General features: G+C 35.3%; 1 protein-coding gene across 9 annotated transcripts in view; it reads left to right on the top strand.

Moving 5' to 3' along the window:
* Positions 1-22952, top strand: part of SNX14 (sorting nexin 14) — an 81166-nt gene that overhangs the window by 52018 nt on the left and 6196 nt on the right. For 5 of the 9 annotated variants that reach the window (XM_045798408.2, XM_045798413.2, XM_045798437.2 and 2 more), the window contains 11 exons: positions 3319-3520; positions 6456-6539; positions 8842-8942; positions 11407-11518; positions 14142-14182; positions 14326-14445; positions 16846-16969; positions 17462-17626; positions 17770-17865; positions 20573-20664; positions 21658-21714. In XM_045798408.2, the coding sequence (XP_045654364.2) occupies positions 3319-3520; positions 6456-6539; positions 8842-8942; positions 11407-11518; positions 14142-14182; positions 14326-14445; positions 16846-16969; positions 17462-17626; positions 17770-17865; positions 20573-20664; positions 21658-21714 (1194 nt within the window). Of the gene's footprint in view, positions 1-3318; positions 3521-6455; positions 6540-8841; positions 8943-11406; positions 11519-14141; positions 14183-14325; positions 14446-16845; positions 16970-17461; positions 17627-17769; positions 17866-20572; positions 20665-21657; positions 21715-22295; positions 22510-22952 lie in introns of those variants that run through there. The other 4 variants (XM_045798444.2, XM_045798461.2, XM_045798455.2 and 1 more) reach the window with 1 other exon arrangement.

Raw genomic sequence — 22952 nt, forward strand, 5'->3', positions numbered from 1 at the left:
ACCCTGAGCTGAAGGCAGATGCTTAACAGCTGAGTCACCCAGGCGCTCCACTGTGCTAGTTCTAAGGTGGGAACTTGAGAAATCTTCCTTGTCTTGTTTAGGAAGTTTAGGGGAAAGGGAAATTGCCAGTCTCACTACCAAGGGCTAAAGTGGTGTGTGATTTGCATTTGGGACCTAGAAGACATTTTCTTTTAGAAACCTTGATGTGATCATTCGGTGGCAGTGCCTCCTTGCTATGTGACCTTGGAAAAATTGCTTAATTTTATTGTGACTTGGTTTCCTCACATGTGAAATGGGGATGATAGTATCTAGCTTACATAAGGCTGTTGTGACGTAACAAGTAATATGCACGAAGCACTTAGGCCAGTACCTAGCATATGTGCAGTAAGCACTATACGGTATTATAATAGCATCAGTTCTCATAAATGTATGAATGTAAATTATGGATTGGATTGACATATGTATGCTGGCCTGGGAACCAAAGTCCACTGCATAAGATTGAGTCTATTTGAAAATGTTTATCTGTCCAAGTTCAGAACTGATTTGCAAATAAACTTTTGGTATGTAATTTGCCCATTGGTTTGTTGGCAATTATCTCCATATAGGAAAAGATAATAATGAGGAACATTAGTATTTCTTAAGGAAGTAGGGGGACATTTTTTTGCTCTTATCCTCTGCCACCCTTATTCTCCATCCTTTTTGTAGAGGGAAGATCTGTATGAAAACAAAAAGTACTTTTTCCTTTTCATTAAATTTTGGTTTATAATATTTACTTACTTTCAAATAACATTAAAGGAAGCCCTGAAAATTTTTTAGAGAAATACTGCCCTAGAGATTATTCACTAAACTTTTTTGACATAAATACCATTTGAGTGGTAACAGTAACAGTAATACATTTTAAAAATTTGTCCTTTGTTTCATAAATATTTTTATGTTGTTAAGAATTTTGTTCTCTCGTTTTGTTTCTTAGATTGATGTTGGGGAACTTTTTATTTAAGAATGTCTATTTTTTTTTTTTTTTTAAAGTAAACTCTACACCCAACATGGGCTTTGAGCTCATAACGTTGAGATCAAGAGTCTTGTGCTTCACGGACTGAGCCAGCCAGGTGCCCCAAGAATGTCTGTCTTTTGGCATTTAGTCAGCTTGTTAAACAAATTATCTGTCATTTTATGATCAATTACCCTTCTGATATTTCAGAAGCTGAATTCATTAACCAAAACATAGTTTTAATAGCGATAGAAAATGCTATTCTGTACCTCAGGTTCCAAGTAGTGGAGTGGGCATTTCCCTCACACATTCTTCTCTCTGTTTTTCTTTCAGGTGTGTAAGGAGATAGCCTTGTCCCAAAAAAGGCAAAAACCAATACATATCATCTGTTTTTATAGTTTCTTTTTTTCTTTTTAGGACTTGAAGACTTTTTCTTTTCAATAGAGTATGAAGAGGTCTTCCTAAGGTCACTAACAGTCTTATTAGGGATTACGGGAAGCCATTTTAGGGTAAGAACAGAAAAGGATAATTGCTAAGGGACTTTGTGGGGGAGGGAAAGAACTCACTTAGAGAGGTGACTGCCAGCTGTGGGAAAGAAGTAGAACTGAGAGTGAAGGTAGGGTGCTAAAATTCTGGAAGGAAATCTCTCTCTACTACTCATTTGCTCTGAGTAGACTGTTCAGAAATTTCTTAAGTGTGCACAGTCTTTGACTCTTTGTCTTAAAGAAGTATGTTCAAGGGGCGCCTGGATGGCTCAGTTGTTAAGTGTCTGCCTTAGGCTCAGGTCATGATCCCAGGATGCTGTGATCCAACCCTGCTTCCAGCTCCCTGCTCAGCGGGAGGCGTGCTTCTCACTCTCCCCCGCCCCCTTCTTGTGTCCGCCCACCTCAAATAAATAAATAAAATCTTTAAAAAAAAAGTATGTTCAAGATGGATGTGTTTTATCTGTAATATTTTGCCTTCTTTAACATGAATTTGAGACGTCTAGGTGATCAGGTGTTTTAATGTGTTAATTCGGAGGTTCTCTTCTAATTTAATGAAGTAGAGACAGTTTTTCCTTCTTTATATTTCTAGAACATGTTTGAAATTTCTTTTTAAAAATAATTGTTCTTCAAGTAATATTTTAAAATACTGTGTTAAACATTTATATTATTAAAATTTTAGAAGCCAAGAGATGAAAAAAGAAACTTAATTCTATGGAGGTGGGTCCCTTTCAGGTCATTTTTCATTTTTTATATTACTTAGCTGCAGTGAATATATTTATACTTGTGTCTTCTCCACAGTTTAAAAAAAATTTACTTGGAGTAAATACTTCATTAGACAGCATTCCCAGAAATGGAATTATAGATCTTCCTTAGTTTACGAGGGGGTTATATTCTGATAAATCCATTGTAAGTTGAAAACACATTTATTTTATTTTTTTATTATTTTTTTTAAATTTTAAAAGATTTTATTTACTTGAGAGAGAGAGGGAGAGAGAGTGCGCGCATGAGTGGGAGGTAGAGGCAGAGGGAGAAGCAGACTTCCTGCTGAGCAGGGAGCCTGACGCGATGCTAAAAATGCATTTAATACACCTAGCCTACTGGACATCATAGCTTAGCCTAGTCTACCTTAAGCAAGCTCAGAACACTTACATTAGCCTACAGTTGGGCAAAATCATCTAACACAAGGCCTATTTTATAATAAGTAATTTATCGAATACTGTACTGAAAGTGAAAAAGAATGGCTGTTTGCGTACAGAATGGCTGTAGGTGTATTGGTTGTTTACCTTCGTGATTGAGTGGCTGACCGGGAGCTGTGGCTCACACTGCACACTGTTAGCCTGGGAAAAGATAAAAACTCAAAATTCAAAGTACAGTTTCTGCTGAGTGCATATTGCTTTTCATCACAGTAAAGTTGAAAAATCAGAAGTTGAACTATCATAAGTCGGTGAACATCTGTACTTAATTAAAACTGCTTTATGATTTTCTCAATACATATTATCAGAATGAAAAATATCAGTACCTTAATTTTTACTTATTACCATAGTTAAATATTTTTCTATATTTGTGTATTTTCAATATCTTTAATCTCTGAAGTGCTTATTTTCTCTTTTCTATGGAATTTTCATATATAGGTGATGTAATAAAACCTGGAGTTGATGCTAGTAACTTGTTTTTAATTTTTTATCTTTATATTTTTAGTAGAAAATTTGGTATCACCTAATTTCAAAAGTTTTGTATTAGAAAATTATGGAATTTATATGGACATATTCTTTATAGTTGTATCTTGTATGCTATAGGTCTAAAGGACCTGGAAATATTAAATTTTTCCTGATGATGTTTTTCCAGATTGAAGAAGGTATTGTTGTAATGGAAGATGATTCTCCAGTGGAAGCTGTGAGCACACCTAATACTCCCCGAAACCTTGCTGCATGGAAAATTAGCATTCCATATGTAGACTTTTTTGAAGATCCTTCCTCTGAAAGGAAAGAGAAAAAGGAGAGAATACCTGTGTTTTGTATTGATGTCGAAAGAAATGATAGAAGAGCAGGTAGGAGGCTTTATGAATACCTTTCTTAAAAGATGCTGATTAGTCTATATTTATCAGGAATGATAAACATTTTTCCATTTCTAACTTTTGAGTATGACTGCACATCCGAAAGATAAGGGTCTGAACAGAAGGTTGAATGAAAGCTTGAGCTTTTCTATAGGTTATCTCTAGTACCACTTAACTAATTAATTTGTTCAACCAATACATATTGAGTAGACGCATGTGAGACATTTGACAATGCAGCAAGGTATTTTGTGTAATGTTCTTTTAATGGTTTTGCTGCCATCATTGTTAGCCATTATGCTTAATTGACTATGAGTAACGCATATAGCAGTGTATCAGGTATTATACCAATTTCATTAAGACAGCATTTCTCCTCCGTTGTTGTGGGCTAATTAGAATTTATAAAAATATGATAAAACACAATGTGACAAGTTTTCGTCAGGTTTTGCTATCTTTTTTCTTTTGGTTATTTCAGGTGTGAACTAATAGAGAAGGGGTAAATAGCATCCATAGCAAGATAATAGTCACCACCCTGGGTTTTGTCCAAGAAGTGGGGCATTCAGTGTAAGCAAAAGCACATCAAAGTTGTGCACATTTTGGGAATGATAGACACAAAAATGAAGTTCAGCTTCGGAAGAGAGAACTGTGTGGTGAAAGAAGAAAAAAAGTGGCAGTGTTAGGAGGTGGTTTTGAGAGAGGAGTGACTAAGTGTTAGCATGAAGGTCAGTGCTAATAGTTCCCCTTCTTTGTTTTTCAAAAAATAATAGGTTTTTAAAATTTTTCTTAGAAGCGAATCCTATTTCAAGAAATAAAACGTAGGAATGGGAAAGGAAGAATGCTCAGAGTACCTGTCTATGATTTTTCCTGTTATAACTAAGTACCAGGCAGGGTCGCTCTGTCCAGTTCGGAGTCAGTGCTCCTTGATTTTGCTGTTGTTGCCATTCCGTCTTGCCAGATGCTTTTCTTTTCTATTCTTTTCTTTTTTTTTTAAGATTTTATTTATTTATTTGACAGAGAGACAGCCAGCGAGAGAGGGAACACAAGCAGGGGGAGTGGGAGAGGAAGAAGCAGGCTCCTAGTGGAAGAGCCTGATGCGGGGCTCGGTCCCAGGACTCTGGGATCATGCCCTGAGCCGAAGGCAGATGCTTAACAACTGAGCCACCCAGGCGCCCCGCCAGGTGCTTTTCTAGCTCAGCATTTTAATAGGCGTAGAGAAAAACCATTGTTGGTGTTATATTCTGATTTCAGTTTCAAACATGGTTTTATATGCGTCTTTGTCTTATGTTTCTACTGATTGGCATTTTAAATGTTGGAAAGAATTGAAAAGAAATATTGTAGTTAGTTTCTGGGTTCAACTACGTCTGTGCCTGGTACTTAAGTCTGGCCCTTTCCACACTGTTCCTGTTTCTCAGGAAATTATTGTAAACTTCTGACTCTTCAGATATAAATTCCTGTCATTATAAGTAAATTTATGTGAGCACGTAACTTATGTCCTTTTCAAAGGTTTACATATGATATACTTTTAAATATACTTTGTTTTTGCCTTTTGGACAGACATCATTAATTTTTGTGCTATATTTTTAGAAGTTTGCCTTAATAATTTAACCATAAAATTTAAACCGAAAAATCTTAAAACTACAGATTATTTTTCCCAGCAGTGCTACAGACTTTGACTGTCAATGTAATGTGCTTTTAGGAAGCCATGGCCTGTGAGGGAAAAAAAGTGCATCATTTAAATACCGTGTTGATTTTATATGTGTAGCAGAATAGCAATTTTAGGATTTTAAAAACCAAAACTGAGTATGATGTAGATCTTTTAAGACCAGTGTTGAAGAAGAAAAGTTCGATTTCCTTTATAGATTGTGACTATGTCATGTTTTTTTTCTTTTTTTAAAAGCTTTTATTTATTTATTTGAGAAAGAGAGAGAGAGAGCACAAGCGGGGGAGAGGCAGAGGGAGAGAGAAAGGGAGAAGCAGGCTCCCTGCTGAGCAGGGATCCCGATGCGGGGCTCGAACCCAGGACCCTGGGATCATGACCTGAGTTGAAGACAGATGGTTAGGTGACTGAGCCACCCAGGTGCCCCATCATGTTTTTTTCTAAATACAGGTGTTGTTTTTGGGTTATTGTGGTTTTAGTTGACTTTGTACATTGCATTTCCAAATCTGTGCTACAATGAGATGAGATGCTATTAATAGCAGTTAACATTTTTGGGGTGCTTACTCTGTGCTGTGCACTATACAGAGTGATTTAGGTGGATTATTTTATGTAATGAGTATAATTCTTTTATTCTAAGCAACTTAAGGCACACTGAGGTTAAGTTATTTGTTCAAGTTTACTTAATAAATGGGGGAACTGGGATTGGAATAGGCGGTCTGACCCAACTTCTTCTGTAAACCGTTACTTTGTACTATTCAATTTGGTAGCCACATACATCTCTGAAAATTAAATTAAATTATATTTAAATTTTAGTTCCTTACCTACAATAGCCACATTTAAAATGATCAGTAATTACATGTGGCTAATAGCTACTATATTAATACAGATAATAGAAAACATTTTCAGAATTGCAGAAAGTTCTGTTGGATAGTGCTGTTCTGTACTGTTTTAGATCAGGACAATTGGTAAGTATTACAGAGACTCAAAATTGATTATAAGTTTTTATGAAATACATTATTTCTGTGACATTTTAAAAATAATAACTGCATTATTTTTTGAAATTTCTGTCAGCTCTATGATTCTGTTGTAGAAAAATGTATTATTGAGATAACTTCATAAATAGGTAAAATTTATCAGTCTCTTAAGAAATTTAAAATACGGGATAAAATATATTAATGTGATGTTAAGAAATAATAAATTATTAAGACTGGAATAATTTCTAATAGTAGTTTATAAAATTATTTATTACTTATTATGTATTTATTCAATTTACAGTTGGGCATGAGCCTGAACATTGGTCTGTCTATAGAAGATATCTAGAATTCTATGTACTTGAATCAAAACTAACAGAATTTCATGGTATGTTGTTTTGGTATAAAATGTTACATTTTAGCATTAGCTTTCTTGAAGAAGCTGTTGAAGTAAATTAATTTTTTGATTTTAAGTAATTATACCAAGAAAATGTAACAGTAACACTTGTGTACACTGCTGTTCATAATAGGAATGTACTGTTTTTATCTTATTTCTGGCTTATATTTTTTAAGTTTTTACAGTGTACATTTATTGCTTTTTAAATAATAATGTTAAAATTTAAAAGATAGTTATTCTTAATTGTATTTTAGAAAAGATTCTTTACAGCTGAATTTTTGTTTATCTCAATGTGGCAGAGAATTTAAACCAGGCATTTCAGAGTTGCTCTGTTCTTTTACCATCTTTCTTGATAAACACGTTTGCTCTGCATCATGGCAAATGTTTTGATTTAGCTCTTAGATATGGAAACAAAACTTGTAGTGTAGTATTTCTTTTAAGGATAGATCAGTCAGAAAAGGGGAACACTTTTCCTTTTTAGTTCTTCCCCTCACCTTCCAGTCTCTCTTATCATCCATTTATTTTAGTTAATGTCAGGGATGTAGTTATGAAACATTTATAGTCATTTTGTATGTAGATTCATGAGTTTGATTTGTGTATTCTGAATCTTTTTATTTTATGTGTTTATTCAGTTATTTATGAGAGAGAGAGCGCAAGTGAGCACGTAGATGGGGTGGGGAAGGGGCAGAAGGGGAGCAAGGTAGAGAGAGAGAGAATCTTAAGCAGGCTCCATGCCCAGCGTGGATCTCACAACCCTGAGATCATGACCTGACCCAATGTCAAGAGTCAGACACTTAGCTGACTGTGAGCCACCCAGGCGCCCATGAATCTTTATTTTAGAGAAGCTTTGTGGAGTGTCCCTGATCCAAATTCAGGTTGGTTCTGAATTGAGGACCAAGGACAGGAACCTTTTTTACTAAGAGCAAAGCCCATGATAAGGAGATTATAGGATGATAAGAAATACAAGGTCCCACTCCAAACTCTGCGTAGATTTTGAATTTGTACTTGTCTTTAAATGATTTTCTCTTTGGGATACCTGGGTGGCTCAGTCGGTTAAGCATCTGTCTTTGGCTCAGGTCATGATCCCAGGACCCTGGGATCAAGTCCCACATTGGGCTCCTTGCTCAGTGGGGAGCCTGCTTCTCCTTCTGACTGCCGCTTGCGTGCTCTCTCCGTGCTCGCGTGCTCTCTCACACGCAAATAAATAAAATCTAAAAAAAAAATGGTTTTCTCTTTGTCTCTGCCAATCTTGTGCAGTACCATTCTCATCTCCTTTCTCTGAGAACTTTTCCTTTGGATTTAGAGTTGAGAGAAGAAATATAATCCATACTTTAAAGCTCTGGATCAACCTAAGTTGATTGGTTTCCCAACAATATTTTCCTTTTTGGTATTTAAATTTCTAAAGTCAGCCCTGTTTGAGAAAGCATGTCCATGGTTTGTTTGTTTGTTTGTTTGTTTTAAAGATTTATTTATTTGAGAGAGAGAGAGGGAGGGGGAGGGAGTTGAGGGGAGGGGCAGAGGAAGAGAGAGGATTTTAAGCAGGCTCCATGCCCAGTGTGGAGCCTGATGCTGGGCATCACCCTGAGATCATGACCTGAGCCAAAACCAAGAGTTGGATGCTCAACTGACTGAGCCACTCAGGTGCCACATGTCCATGGTTTTTAAATTTTGTTTTTAATCTTGTATAGTATTTGGCAACATGGTACCTTTTTCTCCCATGAGAGAGTAGGTGTTTTTCTTTATAAGATTTTGTCTAATAGAATCCCACCAACTTCAAAATAATCTCATGGTATTTTTTTGAGGCTTTTTTTTTTTTTTTTTTTTTTTTTTTTTTAACTAGTATAGAAGGCTTAAATAAATCTGTGTCAACAAAGAGTTGGTGACCAGCTTGGTTATCAGTAGACTCAGGTTCTTTGGTCTGGACTTCTGACTTGAAGCTTATGGGTTTTCTCAGGATTATTTATTTATTTATTTAATCTTTTAAAAAAGATTTATTTACCTGACAGAGCATGAGCAGGGGGAGCAGCAGAGGGAGAGGGAGAGACAGGCTCCCCACTGAGCAGGGAGCCTGATGCAGTGCTCCATCCCAGTACCCTGGGCTCATAACCTGAGCCGAAGGCAGATACTTAACTGACTGAGCCACTCAGTTGCCCCTTGTCCAGATTATTTAAAAGATAATGCTGCATCTCTATATGGGAGCATTGTGAATCTGAATTTGCCATAGTAAATTATAAATTAGGTTTTTAAAATAGTAGCAGAACATACTAATAACTTTCATATATATTAATTTCAGGCACATTTCCTGATGCCCAGCTTCCTTCCAAGAGGATCATTGGCCCCAAAAATTATGAATTCTTAAAGTCTAAGAGAGAAGAGTTTCAGGAATATTTACAGGTACAGTACCAGCTCAATTTAAAACTTTGCTAATCATAGCGTTGTCTAATTCGTCTTTTTTTTCTCTTGTGTGTATATATTTTGTTTTACAGATACCTGTCAGTATGTATTTCTAAAATTCTTTTTTTTTTTTTTTTAAGATTTTATTTATTTATTTGACAGAGAGAGAGAGACAGCCAGTGAGAGAGGGAACACAGGCAGGGGGAGTGGGAGAGGAAGAAGCAGGCTCATAGCGGAGGAGCCTGATGTGGGGCTCGATCCCATAACGCTGGGATCACGCCCTGAGCCGAAGGCAGATGCTTAACGACTGAGCCACCCAGGCGCCCCTCTAAAATTCTTTTAAGATATTTTTTCCATGTGGAAATGAATTATTGTGAAAAGTGTACTTTTTAGGGGCTTCTGGGTGGCTTAATTGGGTAAGCATCACTCTTGATTTCAGCTCAGGTCATGTCAGGGTCATGAGATTGAGCTCTATGTTGGGCTCCACAGACTCAGCATGGAGCCTGCTTAAGGTTCTCTCTCTCCCTCTCCCTCTCCCCCTCCCTTCCGCTTGTTCACTCCCTTGCTCAAAAAAAGTATACTTTAAAAAAAAAATTGATACCCAATGAAATACCAGATCCTTCCTTAGAAGAAAAATTGTATGTTGGATTTAATTTAAAATGTTTGGTGTGAGAAAATAAAGAAAGAAAAACTTGTTGCATAAGATGAAATACATTCTAAGTATACTGGGTAATTTTTTTGTTGTTGTCTTTTTTAAAAAAAATTATTATTTTTTAAAGTTATCTCTACTCATAACGTGGGGCTTGAACTCAAAACCCCAAGATCAAGAGTCACATACTCTTCTTACTAAACCAGCCAGATGCCCCTTTTGTCTTGTTTTCTGTTTGATATTGCGTTTAGCACTTCTGAACTTGTGAATCTTTCCTCCCATTTTATTCCTCAGTTTTTTTTCTTTTGCAATTTGTAGATGTTTTTCAGTTTCTTGGGACCTCCTGATTCTCTACCAGTCAGCACTTGGAATTGAATTTTATTTTTTTCAGTGTGTGCACAGTGTTATGTAAACAATGTAATTGGTATGTTATTTCCAGTGTTAGTATAGTCAGCCGAAATCAAGAGTCAGACACTTAACTAAAATTGATTTAGATTTCTCTAAAATTCATGACAATCTTTCTTTGATGAAGTGCATGACCGAAAAGGAGATATTTTTTTTGTTTTGTTTTGTTAAAAAAAATCTTTTTTTAATGGGCATGGAATTTTGTAGATTTTATTGTTAATTCAGTTAAATTTGAATGCCTCCTTGTGCAAAGTAAGTACTTTTTAAATTAAAAATAATCATCAGTGTAAAAGGATATTTGTATTTTATTTTATTTATTTATTTTTTAAGATTTTATTTATTTATTTGACAGAGAGAGACAGCCAGTGAGAGGGGGAACACAAGCAGGGGGAGTGGGAGAGGAAGAAGCAGGCTCCCAGCGGAAGAGCCTGATGTGGGGCTCGATCCCAGAACGCTGGGATCACGCCCTGAGCCAAAGGCAGACGCTTAACGACTGAGCCACCCAGGCGCCCCGGATATTTGTATTTTATATCTTGCATTTGAATGGTTAAATACTTCAACCTAGAAAATATTTGTTATATAATTTTCTGGTAGTGTGAAAATTGATACATGATATAACTATTAACTACTGCAAGATATTTGTATGTAGTAGTGTTAACCTTTGCCTTTGTACCATTAACCCATTATTTGAATGAACTAAATCTTTCTAAGAACTAGAGCACCACATTCTAGAAGAATATTTTCTGGTGATATGGAGCTAAAGGTTGTAGTTAATGGTATTTCATTTATAGAGATTTCTGCTCAAAGTTTTGTAACTGTTTCAAGTTACAAAACAATATTAGGTAAGACTGGGTTATTTTTGGCTTTTAAAAGTCAGTTTATCTTGTAAGAAAATAGTGTTGCAAGAAGAACAGACAACAGATTTTCCAAATTATTTCACATTTCCACATTTAGTTTTCTGCAAAACCCTTTGTGCCAACTTCTTTTAATTACCAAGAAAGTTATACGATACTGTAGTACTTGTTTTATGGTTGAGAAACAGAAGAAATATTAGCTAGTGTTTAATTTTCCTTCCTGTGTATCAGGTCCAGTGCTAAATGCTTTATATAACAACGCTGTAAAGTAAGTAGTATTTTTTTCATCTTACATGTGAGGAAACTCTTAGGTAATTTAGGAACTAAGTTTCTAGGGACACCTCACTAGTGAGTGGAAGAGTCTGACTGTAGAGGCTGAGGTCTTAGGTGCTGTGTGATACTATTCTTTCTACAAATGTAGTTTTGTTATTCTGAATATAAAATCACTTTTGAGGATAAAAAAATTTTTTTTTGCTTTTTGTTTTCGTTCTTGTACTAATATATTTTTGATGAACCTTTTAAGCTTTCTCCCCCCTTTTTTCTTTTTTCATTCAAGAAACTTCTGCAGCATCCAGAACTGAGTAACAGTCAACTTCTGGCAGATTTTCTTTCCCCCAATGGTGGGGAAACACAGTTTCTTGATAAGATACTACCAGATGTAAATCTTGGTAAGTCAATTTAAAGAATCATGTATTTGAGGATAAACTGAAAATAATCAGCATTTTCAAATTAATGTAGAGGAATAGTTTATATAGTGAAGCGATATGTCAAATTCTAACAGACTTCTTATACACTGTTAGGAATATAAATTGGAAACTACTTGGAAAAACAGTTTGGTATGAAACAGAATGACTCAGCAGTCCCTCTCTGAGATATATTGTGGAGAATCTTTTATTCATATTGAAGAATGTTCATAGCATCATTGTTTTTATAGCCCAAACTAGAAATAATACAAATGTTCATTACCAATAGATTGACAAATAAATTGTGGTAGATTCATAAAATGGATATCTATAGCATGCAGCTATTTGCAACAACATTGATAATCTTAAAAGCATAATGTTGAATGAAAGAAGACACAGAAGAATATATACAGCATGATTTCTTTTATATAAAGTTCAGTATACACCATAGTAATATAAGCAGGAAAAGTTTGAATAAAATGGTTAAAGATAATAATGGAAGTAAAACAATATTTCTAAAAATATTTTATATAATATAATCTTAAGTACATATAGAACTAAACAAATGAATTAAATATTACAGATGGGCATTTGGCTTTCATTTGTATCTCTTCAAATTAATACATTTAGTTGAGCCAAAATACTTGATGTTCGTGCATGGAGAATTTCTTATCAGGGGAAAATATGAGGACATTTTGTATTTGGTTATATGTGATGTTTAGGAGCCGGAATTGGGTAGATCTGGTTGCTGACTAGGTTTGGCTGAAGGAGAAGAAATGATCAAAGATGATGCAGGTTTCTATTCAAACAATTGGAGGGATGCTATTACTTGCTGAGATAAGGGCAGTTCTGAACTTGTTGAATTTATAGAATCCTGTTAAAGAAGCTCTGTAAGGCAGGAGAGGACAGGAGGTAGGCAAGCAGTAGAGAGTTGAGTGTTATTTGAAATCAGAGCAAATATATTGGCTCAGGAAGAGCATGTAGGAGATAAAGAAAAGAACAGGATGAAGCTCCGTAGTTTAAGGAACTTGGAGAATTCTTTTTTTTTTTTTTTAAGATTTATTTAATAGCGAGCGAACGGGGGCGGGGAGAGAATCCTCAAGTGGACTCGCCATTGAGTGTGTGGAGCTTGACAGAGGGCTTGACCCAGGACCCTAAGATGACCTGAGCCGAAATCAAGAGTTGGATGCTTAACTGACGAGCCGCCTAGGTGCCCTAGGCACTTGGAGAATTCTAGGGAGGGAAGCATAGTTTGTGGGGGTAGCAAAGGAGAAATAGTCTGATGGGAGAGGGTTGGGTGGTTTTCATGTTGTAAAACATTCTCCCATTTTAATTTGTTAGTTTGTCTCCTGCTATTGCCATAAGTCTACTTTTTTCTAAATTGAACTGCAAGAAATTTTAAGTTGCATTTATCAATTTTGACTAATTTTTACAGGCATTTCTAATGTTTGAGAAAATCTCAAGATGTTTGATATTTTAAAATAAGAGAATCTAGAGATAAGATCAAGAAGAAGTTTTGGCAAACAGGATTAGAATAATCTAAAACGCAGAATATAAATTATTTAAATAGTGTGGGGTTTTGTTTTTTTGTTTTTGTTTAATTTTAGAGAGAGAGAGAGTGCGAGCGGAGGGGATAAGGGAGAGGGAGAGAGAGAGAGAGAATCTTAAATGGAGCCCGACATGGGGCTCGATCTCATGACCTGAGCCAAAATCAAGAGTTGGATGCTTGATCGACTGAACCACCCAGGTGCCCCTAAACAGCCAATTTAAATGTTGTAGCAGTTCTTAAAACTTTTTTGACTAACTTTTGCATGTTTTTAGATACCTTTATATTCATTATTGTTTAAAATCTTTTTTTTTTTTTTTTTAAGATTTTATTTATTTATTTGACAGAGACAGCCAGTGAGAGAGGGAACACAAGCAGGGGGAGTAGGAGAGGAAGAAGCAGGCTCCTAGTAGAGGAGCCTGACGTGGGGCTCGATCCCAGAACGCTGGGATCACGCCCTGAGCCGAAGGCAGACGCTTAACGACTGCACCACCCAGGCGCCCCAAAATCTTTTGAAAACATTTCTTATGGAAAATTTCAAATATACACAAATGTAGAGAATTTTGTATAATAAACTTCTCACTCTATTTCATCAGTTACCAACACTTGGCTTGTTCAGTCCCTTCCCTCCCTCCTCAATCCCACTGTATTATTTTAAGTAAATCCTAAATGTTGTATCTATAAACAGTTAATATCATATTTATTGTAAATTTCTACTGAATGTGAAATGGTGAATTATAAATTTTTTACTGTTTTACTTTTTATTTGGCTGTTCAGTATTTAAAATTACCTAATGAAGGGGCACCTGGGTGGCTCAGTCATTAAGCATCTGCCTTCGGCTCAGGTATGACTCTGGGGTCCTGGGATGGAGCCCGCATCCAGCTCCCTGCTCCTCCGTCTCCCTCTGCCTGCTGCTCCCCCTGCTTGTGCTCTCTCTCATTCCCTGTCAAATAAATAAATAAAATCTTCAAAAAAAATAAAATTACCTAGTGAAGTATACATGTAAGCAATTATGAGATACATTATGCCTTCATAAAATTAATATTTTATTTTTAATTGCAGGAAAAATTATAAAGTCTGTTCCTGGAAAACTAATGAAAGAGGTGAATAACTGATTTATGTATATTCTGTAACATGATAGTTATGAACATATTTAAATATCAGTAAATTTTAATGGCTTATATGATTATTAAAAATCATAATCTTGATTTTTGATTTTCATACCATAATTTCTGTATCACAACAGAAAGGTCAGCATTTGGAACCTTTCATCATGAATTTCATTAATTCTTGTGAATCTCCAAAGCCTAAACCAAGTAAACCAGAACTGACCATTCTCAGCCCTACTTCAGAAAACAACAAGAAGGTACAGCATATTGCCTTAGAGTCATGAAGTTTGAAGTTGTCCTACTTGAGACTTTTCCATTATAGGGAGAATCATGTGTTAATGAAATGAATGGGACTTATATTCTTTATGTGGAAATCAGTTGTACAGTATAAAAAGGGTATTTTATGTAGTTTCTTGCCTCTTTACTTTAACAGGTACATGTTTCTCTAGATAATTGTATTTATAAACTTTTGCCATTTCTGTATTTGGGGAACTTTTTAAAGTGGTTTCCTTAGGTGGTAAATCACCAACTTCCAATACTCAAGCAATTAATTGATACAATGTATTTATATTGATTTGATGTTTATTTTATCTCATTTCAATGGCTTATATAATATTTAATACATTCATTAAGCAGGTATATTATCCTGTGCCTACTGTTGAGTGCCAGGCACTGGAATATAAAGATATTTCCAGTTCGCAGGAAGCTCACTTTTGGGACGTCTGGGTGGCTCAGTTGGTTGAGTGTCTGCCTTCAGCTCAGGTCATGATCCAAGGGTGCTGGGATCAAATCCCGCATTGGGCTCCTTGCTGAGCCACAGCCTGCTTCCCCTTCTGCCTGCTGCTTCCCCTGCTTGTGCTCTCTCTGGCAGATAAATAAACAAAATCTTTAAAAAAAAAAAAAAAAAAAAAAAAGGAAGCTCACTTTAGTTCCAGAATCGTGCTCAGCATGGGGGGCTATGTGAACTCAAAGGATAGCCTCCCCTCCAAAAAATTTCACTTTTTTGTTACTATAAAAGGTATCTTTTATATTTTTCTCACTTCGTAACTTTCTCTTTGGTAAACAAATAGTTAATTTTTGTGTATTGATTTTTTAAATTCAATAACCTTGCTAGACTTGTATTAACTTTAGTAATATATTTATTAATTCTTTTAGATTTACACACTTATATGCAAATGATGGTTTTGTTTCATTCATGGCTATGAACTACTGTACAAAGGGTATGATTTCAGTGTTTCACCACTAAATCATGTAGTGTAGCTTTTTTGATAGATATTCTTCATAAATAAGGCTAAAGAAGTTTGCATTCATGTTTATGAGTGGACTTGGCCTATAATTTTTTATTCTTATTCTATCCTTGTGAAGTTCTGATATCAAAATTATATTAACCTTTTTCTATTTGCTGGTAAAGTTATAAAATTGTAATTACTAGTTCTTTAAATAATTGGTTGAACTGGTTGTTAAAGTCACCTGAACCTTGAGTTTTGTTTGTAGGAAGGTTTTTTAAAAACCAACTTAATTTCTTTAATGATTATTCTTCAGATTTGTTGCATGAGTCAGTTTTTTTTTTTCCAGAGATTTTATTTATTCATCTGAGAGAGAGAAAAAGTGTGCATGAGCTGGGGGAGGAGCAGAGGAAGAGGCACAAGCAGACTCTGAGCTGAGTGTGGAGCCTGATGCAGGGCTTGATCTCATGACCCCAAGATCATGACCTGAGGTGAAACCAAGAGTCACATGCCCAATCAACTGAGCCACCCAGGTGCCCCAATATGAGCCAGTTTTGATAGGTTTCATATATTTATATATATATTTTTTAAGTGGGGGGAGGGGCAGAGGGAGAGAGAAAATCTTAAGCAGGATCTACACCCAGTGCAGATCCTGATGCCAGGCTCCATCTTACAATCGTGAGATCATGACGTGAGCCAAAATCAAGAGTCAGACGCTTAACCAACTGAGCCACCTAGGCACCCCAGTAGGTTATATTTTTCAACACATTTTTTATTCTATCTAAATCTGAAATTCTTTTGGCCTAAACTTGTTTTTTTTTCTGACATCTGTAGCTATCCCTTTTTATTTTTAACATTATTTGTGTCTTTTTCTTTTTTTTCTTTTTATCACTCTTGCCAAAGATTTTGTCCTTTTCATTTTTGGGTTTTGTTGATCTTTTTTGTCAGACTTCTAGTTCCTTGATTCCTGGTAATAGACTTTTTTGCATATCCTGGGGGTAAGTAGGGCTGAGATTTAGTTGCATTTCATCATTTTTTACTATAAGTAATTTTCTACATCTTGTTTTTTTCACACTGATTAGGCATTTCTGGGCTGTGACTGTTATTGTCCAAATTTTGTTTAAAGCTCAATATTCACATCTAAACACCCTTTAATTGTGAATTATAATCTGTAAGTCATGTTAGTTTTAAAATTAGCTGTCATTAATATATTTATACATCTTTACGTGTTCATTTGCTCCTTTTGGTGTTAAAAAACAAAGGGTTTCTTTGTGAATAATGAATTTTCTGTCGTGTCTTAACCTATCTGATAATTCTGTTTTGATTGGAAAAGTTTAAGTGCCTGTACTCTGAGTTACTTTGGCTTTAGTGATTGTTATCGTCAGGTGTAATAAACTATATATCTCTTTATTATTTCAATTTTTACTTTAGCTTTTCAGTGATCTGTTTAAGAATAATGCAAACCGTGCTGAGAATACAGAAAGAAAGCACAATCAGAATTATTTTATGGAGATGATGACTGTAGAAGGAGTCTATGATTACCTGATGTATGTAGGTAGGTAAGGTCTATGTGGTTACTGTGAAAACCTATTTTTCATTCATGTATCATTTCTTCTGTGATGCAAATTAATGCTCTCACTATTGCCCCATTATAACTTCTTTTTAAATTGAAGATACTTCCTTTATAAGAATTTGATATAATTGGTCTTGAACATATTAAAGTTACTAGTGTTTACAAATAAAATATTGACCATTTGTGTTTTTTTATACTGGAGAATATTTGAAGTATCTTTTTTTTTTTTTGCTATTGTTTTTTAAAGATTTTATTTATTTGTTTGACAGAGACAGCCAGCGAGAGAGGGAACACAAGCAGGGGGAGTGGGAGAGAAAGAAGCAGGCTCCTAGCAGAAGAGCCTGATGTGGGGCTTGATCCCAGAACTCTGGGATCACGCCCTGAGCCGAAGGCAGACACTTAATGACTGTGCCATCCAGGCGCCCCTGAAGTATCTGTTTATCTTAACAAAATATTCTATATGATCCTTCTCAGGACGGGTGGTTTTCCAAGTTCCTGACTGGCTTCATCATCTCTTAATGGGAACTCGAATCCTGTTTAAAAACACCCTGGAAATGTATACTGACTACTATCTTCATTGTAAACTAGAACAGCTGTTTCAGGAGCACCGTTTGGTCTCACTTATAACACTTCTCAGAGGTCTGTATTTTGTCATGTGTTTCATGTTTTATGTACTTTTGTGTCTTGTTTTTCATTGGTTTATTAGTATTTCTGCAATGAAGAGGTACTTTGTGTATAATAGGTAAAAATTCCAGCAAATATTTCTTCTTGTCTCGTTTTAGATGCTGTATTCTGTGAAAACACTGAACCTCGCTCTCTCCAAGATAAGCAAAAACGAGCAAAACAGACTTTTGAAGAAATGATGAATTACATTCCAGGTATAATATTTAAGTAGTTTATTATAGATTAGCATTTCTTTGAGATCACTTAGTGTTGTTTTTTTTTTAAGATTTTATGTATTTATTTGGAGAGAGAGAGCAAGCACATAAGTGGGGGGGAGGGGCAGAGGAAGAGAGAGAAAGAGAGAGAGAGAATCTCAAGCAAACTCCACATGGAAGTGCAGAGCTTGATGTGGGGCTCAGTCCTACAACCCCCAGATCATGATCTGAGCTGAAATCAAGAGTTAGATGCCTAGCCAGATGAACCACCCAGGCAACCCACAAGGTATAGTAATTATTGAAACTAATTTTTATTTTGAGTTATCATTTTAGAAATAGTTATAAAGACCAAGTAAAATTAGCTCATTAAAATTAGCTCATTAGTTAAATAAAATTTGGTTTTTATGATATAAGCACTATGAACTTTAAGACAGGCTTTTTCTATTTATGCAGTAGCCAGATTCTTTCAAGAACAACTTATAATCAGACTGATCAAAGTGATATGTTTGTGGGACAATTGGAATCCTGCTGCACACTATACTATGAGAAAAACTGCAGTAGTGTTTATGAGTAAAGGATTAGAATTAATTAATTCATTCTAAATTTACTGAGCACTTTCCACATGTCAGGCACTATGCAGAGAGCAAGGGATATAAAAAGTAGTTCAGTCTAGCAGGAAGACAGGTATACAGATAAAACATACATGTGATAGGAGGCATGTTCAAGTCACAGAGTTTCTCAGAGGAAGAGAATGGTCACTTCTTCGGTAAAGGAGGTAGGCTTGAGCCATAAGGTAAATGAATGGTGGTAACCTTTTATAGAGTGGGAAATACAAGGAAAAAATGTCAAGGGGTCAAAGCAGAGGATACTTAGTTTAGAATATTTTGAATGTGAAGTGCCTATGCATTATTCAGTAGGAAATGTCTAATAAGCAGTTAGATATCCAGGTTCTGAAATTATAGAAACGAATGGTAAATGATACAGATACGGGAGTTACGTGTAGTGAATAATAATGCCTAGAGAGAAAATACAGAGTAAGAATTGAAGAGGCCTTTGGACTGCATCTTAGAGAATTCTCATCATTGAATTAGTCTCAGAATAGTCCTGCTCTGTGTGAAGACAGTTAAGTTAAATCCCTGGTCTGAATATAAAAGTGAATAAAAGCTATTTTGGGCTAAGTCTTCTGTAGGTAAATGATGAAATAATTTCTTTTTTTTTTTTTTTAAGGATTTTATTTATTTATTTGACAGAGAGGCAGCGAGAGAGGGAACACAAGCAGGGGGAGTGGGAGAGGGAGGAGCAGGCTTCCTGCTGAGCAGGGAGCCCGATCCCGGCTCGATGCAGGGCTCAATGTGGGGCTCGATCCGAGAACACTGGGATCACAGCCTGAGCCGAAGGCAGACACTTAAAGACTGAGCCACCCAGGTGCCCCGATGAAATAATTTCTTACCTGTTTTGTAATAGCAGCCCTTAGCATTCATGGCTTTATTAGCAGTCTTAGTTTTGATATTAGGGACAACATGGAAAGCCAGCGAATGTAGTAATTTATTTTGCTGAGGCACAAATTTGAATCACATCTACTTCAAGACTTCTCTTTGGGAAGGAGTAGTGAGTAAACTTAGCATGTCTTTCTCTTGTCCTCTACTCCTCATTTTTTACTTAGGGACTTGTGAAGGATCTGAAAGGATCACTTATTTTTATCCATTATTCTTCATGCATCTTAATTGGGAAATTCTGTGTACTATTGGTGAATTAGGGGATTCATAAAGATCCATATTGGGCCACATATCTTGAAAATATCAGGATCTGTTATGCTTATTTTAAATTGAATTTGGCCTTTGCCTCTTAGGGTTAGATTTATCTCTTAGAAGCACACATAAGGTGAGAACTTTTCAAGAACATCATTAAGAGTTTTATTATGTTGGGGGGGGAGGGGGAAGGACAAATATTTGAGCATTTTGTTTACTTAAGAATAATTTTATTTTCCTGTTTTGGGGAAAACATTCAGAGATTTTTTAGTAAGGACCAGCTGTTTGGTAATAGAAGTGATACATAACAGCTGTGCAATCAAACATGTATCAGAACTTTTTGGATCCTAAATTAGTGTTTAAACATTTCCCAAAAAGATCTGTAAGATGGTTAGTAATAATTATGCAAAAAGTACAAAATAAATTAAAGGGGTCATATTTATTGAGGAAAGTCTATGTTAAAAAATTGAATTTTTCCCTGATATTAAGATATTCAAACATTATGAAAATATATAGAGTAAAAAATAGAAGTCATTTTCTCCCTAATCAGTTTAGTGTTAATCCTCACATTTTTCTGTGCATTTCTATATGTGTGTGTACAGATGTATACACATAATTTTAGGATTTGATTTTGTTTTACCTGAATGGGATAACACAATATGTATTATTTTCCAACTGTCTTTTATCACTTAATAGTTTAAGTAGATTTCTTTACTGCAACATCCCTCAGAGCTTGTAGTATACTTTGTGCATTGTGAATCTCCAAAAGGAGGAGTTTCTTAACTTGACTATAGAAGCCTTTCTTCCAGGAGCCCCTTGCAGAACACTGGTTTAGGAAATGCGGATTTATAGTTTTTGTGTAATACCTGGGACACAGGGTGAAGATTTTGCTTTATGGTCCAGTTAATGATGAGTCACTTTATAATATGAAGTGTTTCACATTTGGCTTTCTCTTTTAGATCTGATAGTCAAATGTATTGGTGAAGAAGCCAAGTATGAAAGCATCAGACTTCTATTTGATGGCTTACAACAGCCCGTTCTCAATAAGCAGGTAAAATTCATTAAAGCAGGTTAACTAGTGTTGGCTAGGTTTTGTGAACGACACACAGTAGGGTGTCTGGTATATTATTAATTGTGAAGTGACATTATGTGAAATCAAGGCAGTGCTCTTCAGACGTTCAGATAGAAAAAACAGTATTTTATCTGTTTTGTTTTTGCTGATTATTTATTTTTAAGATTTTATTTATTTATTCGACAGAGATAGAGACAGCCAGCGAGAGAGGGAACACAAGCAGGGGGAGTGGGAGAGGAAGAAGCAGGCTCCTAGCGGAGGAGCCTGATGTGGGGCTCGATCCCATAACGCCGGGATCACGCCCTGAGCCGAAGGCAGATGCTTAACCGCTGTGCCACCCAGGCGCCCCTTTGCTGATTATTTTTAAATTAAATTTTCTATTGTAGTTTCAGTATAGTTAACATACAGTATTGTATTAGTTTCGAGAGTGCATTATAGTGGTTCAACAGTTTTATAAATTACTCAGTGCTCATCCTGGTAAGTGCACTCCCTAATCCCCATCACCTATTTCACCCATACCCCCACCCAATTCGCCTGTGGTAATCATCAGTTTGTTCTCTGAGGTTAAGAGTTACTTTTTTTTTTTCCTTATAACATGAGTTGTTTTGATTTAAACATAGATTCATTGTAGAAAATTTGGAACATATACAAAATTCATGAAATAAAGCAAAAATGTAAAAATTAAGAATTCCATCATTCAGATTACATGGAATAACCAGTTAACATTACATATATAGTTCAGTCTGTACATATTTTGTTGAGATCTTAATATAGTTAAAATTTTGTGTCCTGTTGGTGTCTTTAACATTTATGCAGTATGACAATAAAATGTGCCCTTGTGAAGACATGTGTATCTGAGTTCAGTTCCCTGCCTTCTCATTTAGAGGTAACCACAGTCCTGAATTTTGTTTTTATCATTTTTAATGGCTTTTGTCTAATGCCTTAAAAAAATTTTTTTTTTTGGTGCTTTAGCTGACTTATGTTTTATTGGACATTGTGATACAAGAACTATTTCCAGAGCTCAATAAGGTAACTGAGACGCAGCAGTTTTATTCTTTATGTTTCTCATAATATGCTAATATTTGTTTTAATTAGGGACTCAAAAATTAAGGAAAACCTTGTGGCTGTGATCCTTTTAAAAATGAACAATCTTAATAAATTACTCTATATTTTCTTTTTTCGACATGCAGAGACATAGAGTTGGTTTTTGGGGGATGGGAAGGAACAGCCTGTGTTTTGACTTTGTCCCTTCCTAATTGTGAGCAGATAAGAACATTATACTCTGTAGAGTCTTTGCAGAGGAGGGTGTAAGTTTACATCCTAGCACTAGAATGGGTCAGGCTCTTTAGGCTGTCTTCTGTCTGTAACACTGAATGCCAAATAAGTTAGATTTGAGTGGTTTGGGGCAGTTGAACTTATATGAAGCCAAGAGTACAAAATGAATTGGAATTGGAGAATGGTAATATTATTATTGTATTGAATCTGGAGGAGATATATATATATATGTCTTAGGTTAGAATTTTTATACAATGGTATTAATTGTTAGGCACTTCACAAATGAACCCTGTTTTATTATTGTCTTCTATTAAGTAGATTTATTTTTACTTTAGGTACAAAAAGAAGTTACCTCTGTGACGTCCTGGATGTAAACATTTGGATTTGGGAAAGAATAACCAGATAACAAATTTCTGCTGTGCTAGTGTAGTATTTTCTTTCTTTTACTTTTGTATATTCTTGTATATATCATGTAATCCAATGTCTGAAATTTTGATTTTTTTTTGTTTTAATAAAGACTAACACAAACTTAGTAATGGTCACAAGTGATTGGGTTTCATAGTCTTTCATTTTTTTACCTGTTATCCTAATTTTATTAGAACATCTGTCATTTGTTATTGCCATTTCTAAAGAGATAATTCATAATCCTCTTCGGGCAAACAGATAAAACCAATAATCTTTGTATTGTATCACTTTGAAAATAATTATGTTTAGTATGGAGAAACAGGAATAAGATCTGATTTGCTTTCTTATTTAGAGTTAATACATTTTAGTAGATTTTTTTCTTTTTATTCCTGTTTTCTATTAGTTAACTACATGTCTATAAAGAAGACATTCTTTATGAGTTTTCATAAGAAGCAAAGGACTTCTTACTCTTCCTGGATTGACAGGTTATAGCCCTTTTCAGGTGTGAAAACTGGCTACTTACAGATATTTGTGATTGTGGAGTTGCAGCTACATCTCACTGAATGAACGTAGTAGCTATATTCCAA

This window comes from Ursus americanus, chromosome 29 (genome assembly GCF_024610735.1).
Source record: "Ursus americanus isolate L20-20 chromosome 29, mUrsAme1.1.p, whole genome shotgun sequence".
Taxonomy (NCBI): domain Eukaryota; kingdom Metazoa; phylum Chordata; class Mammalia; order Carnivora; family Ursidae; genus Ursus; species Ursus americanus.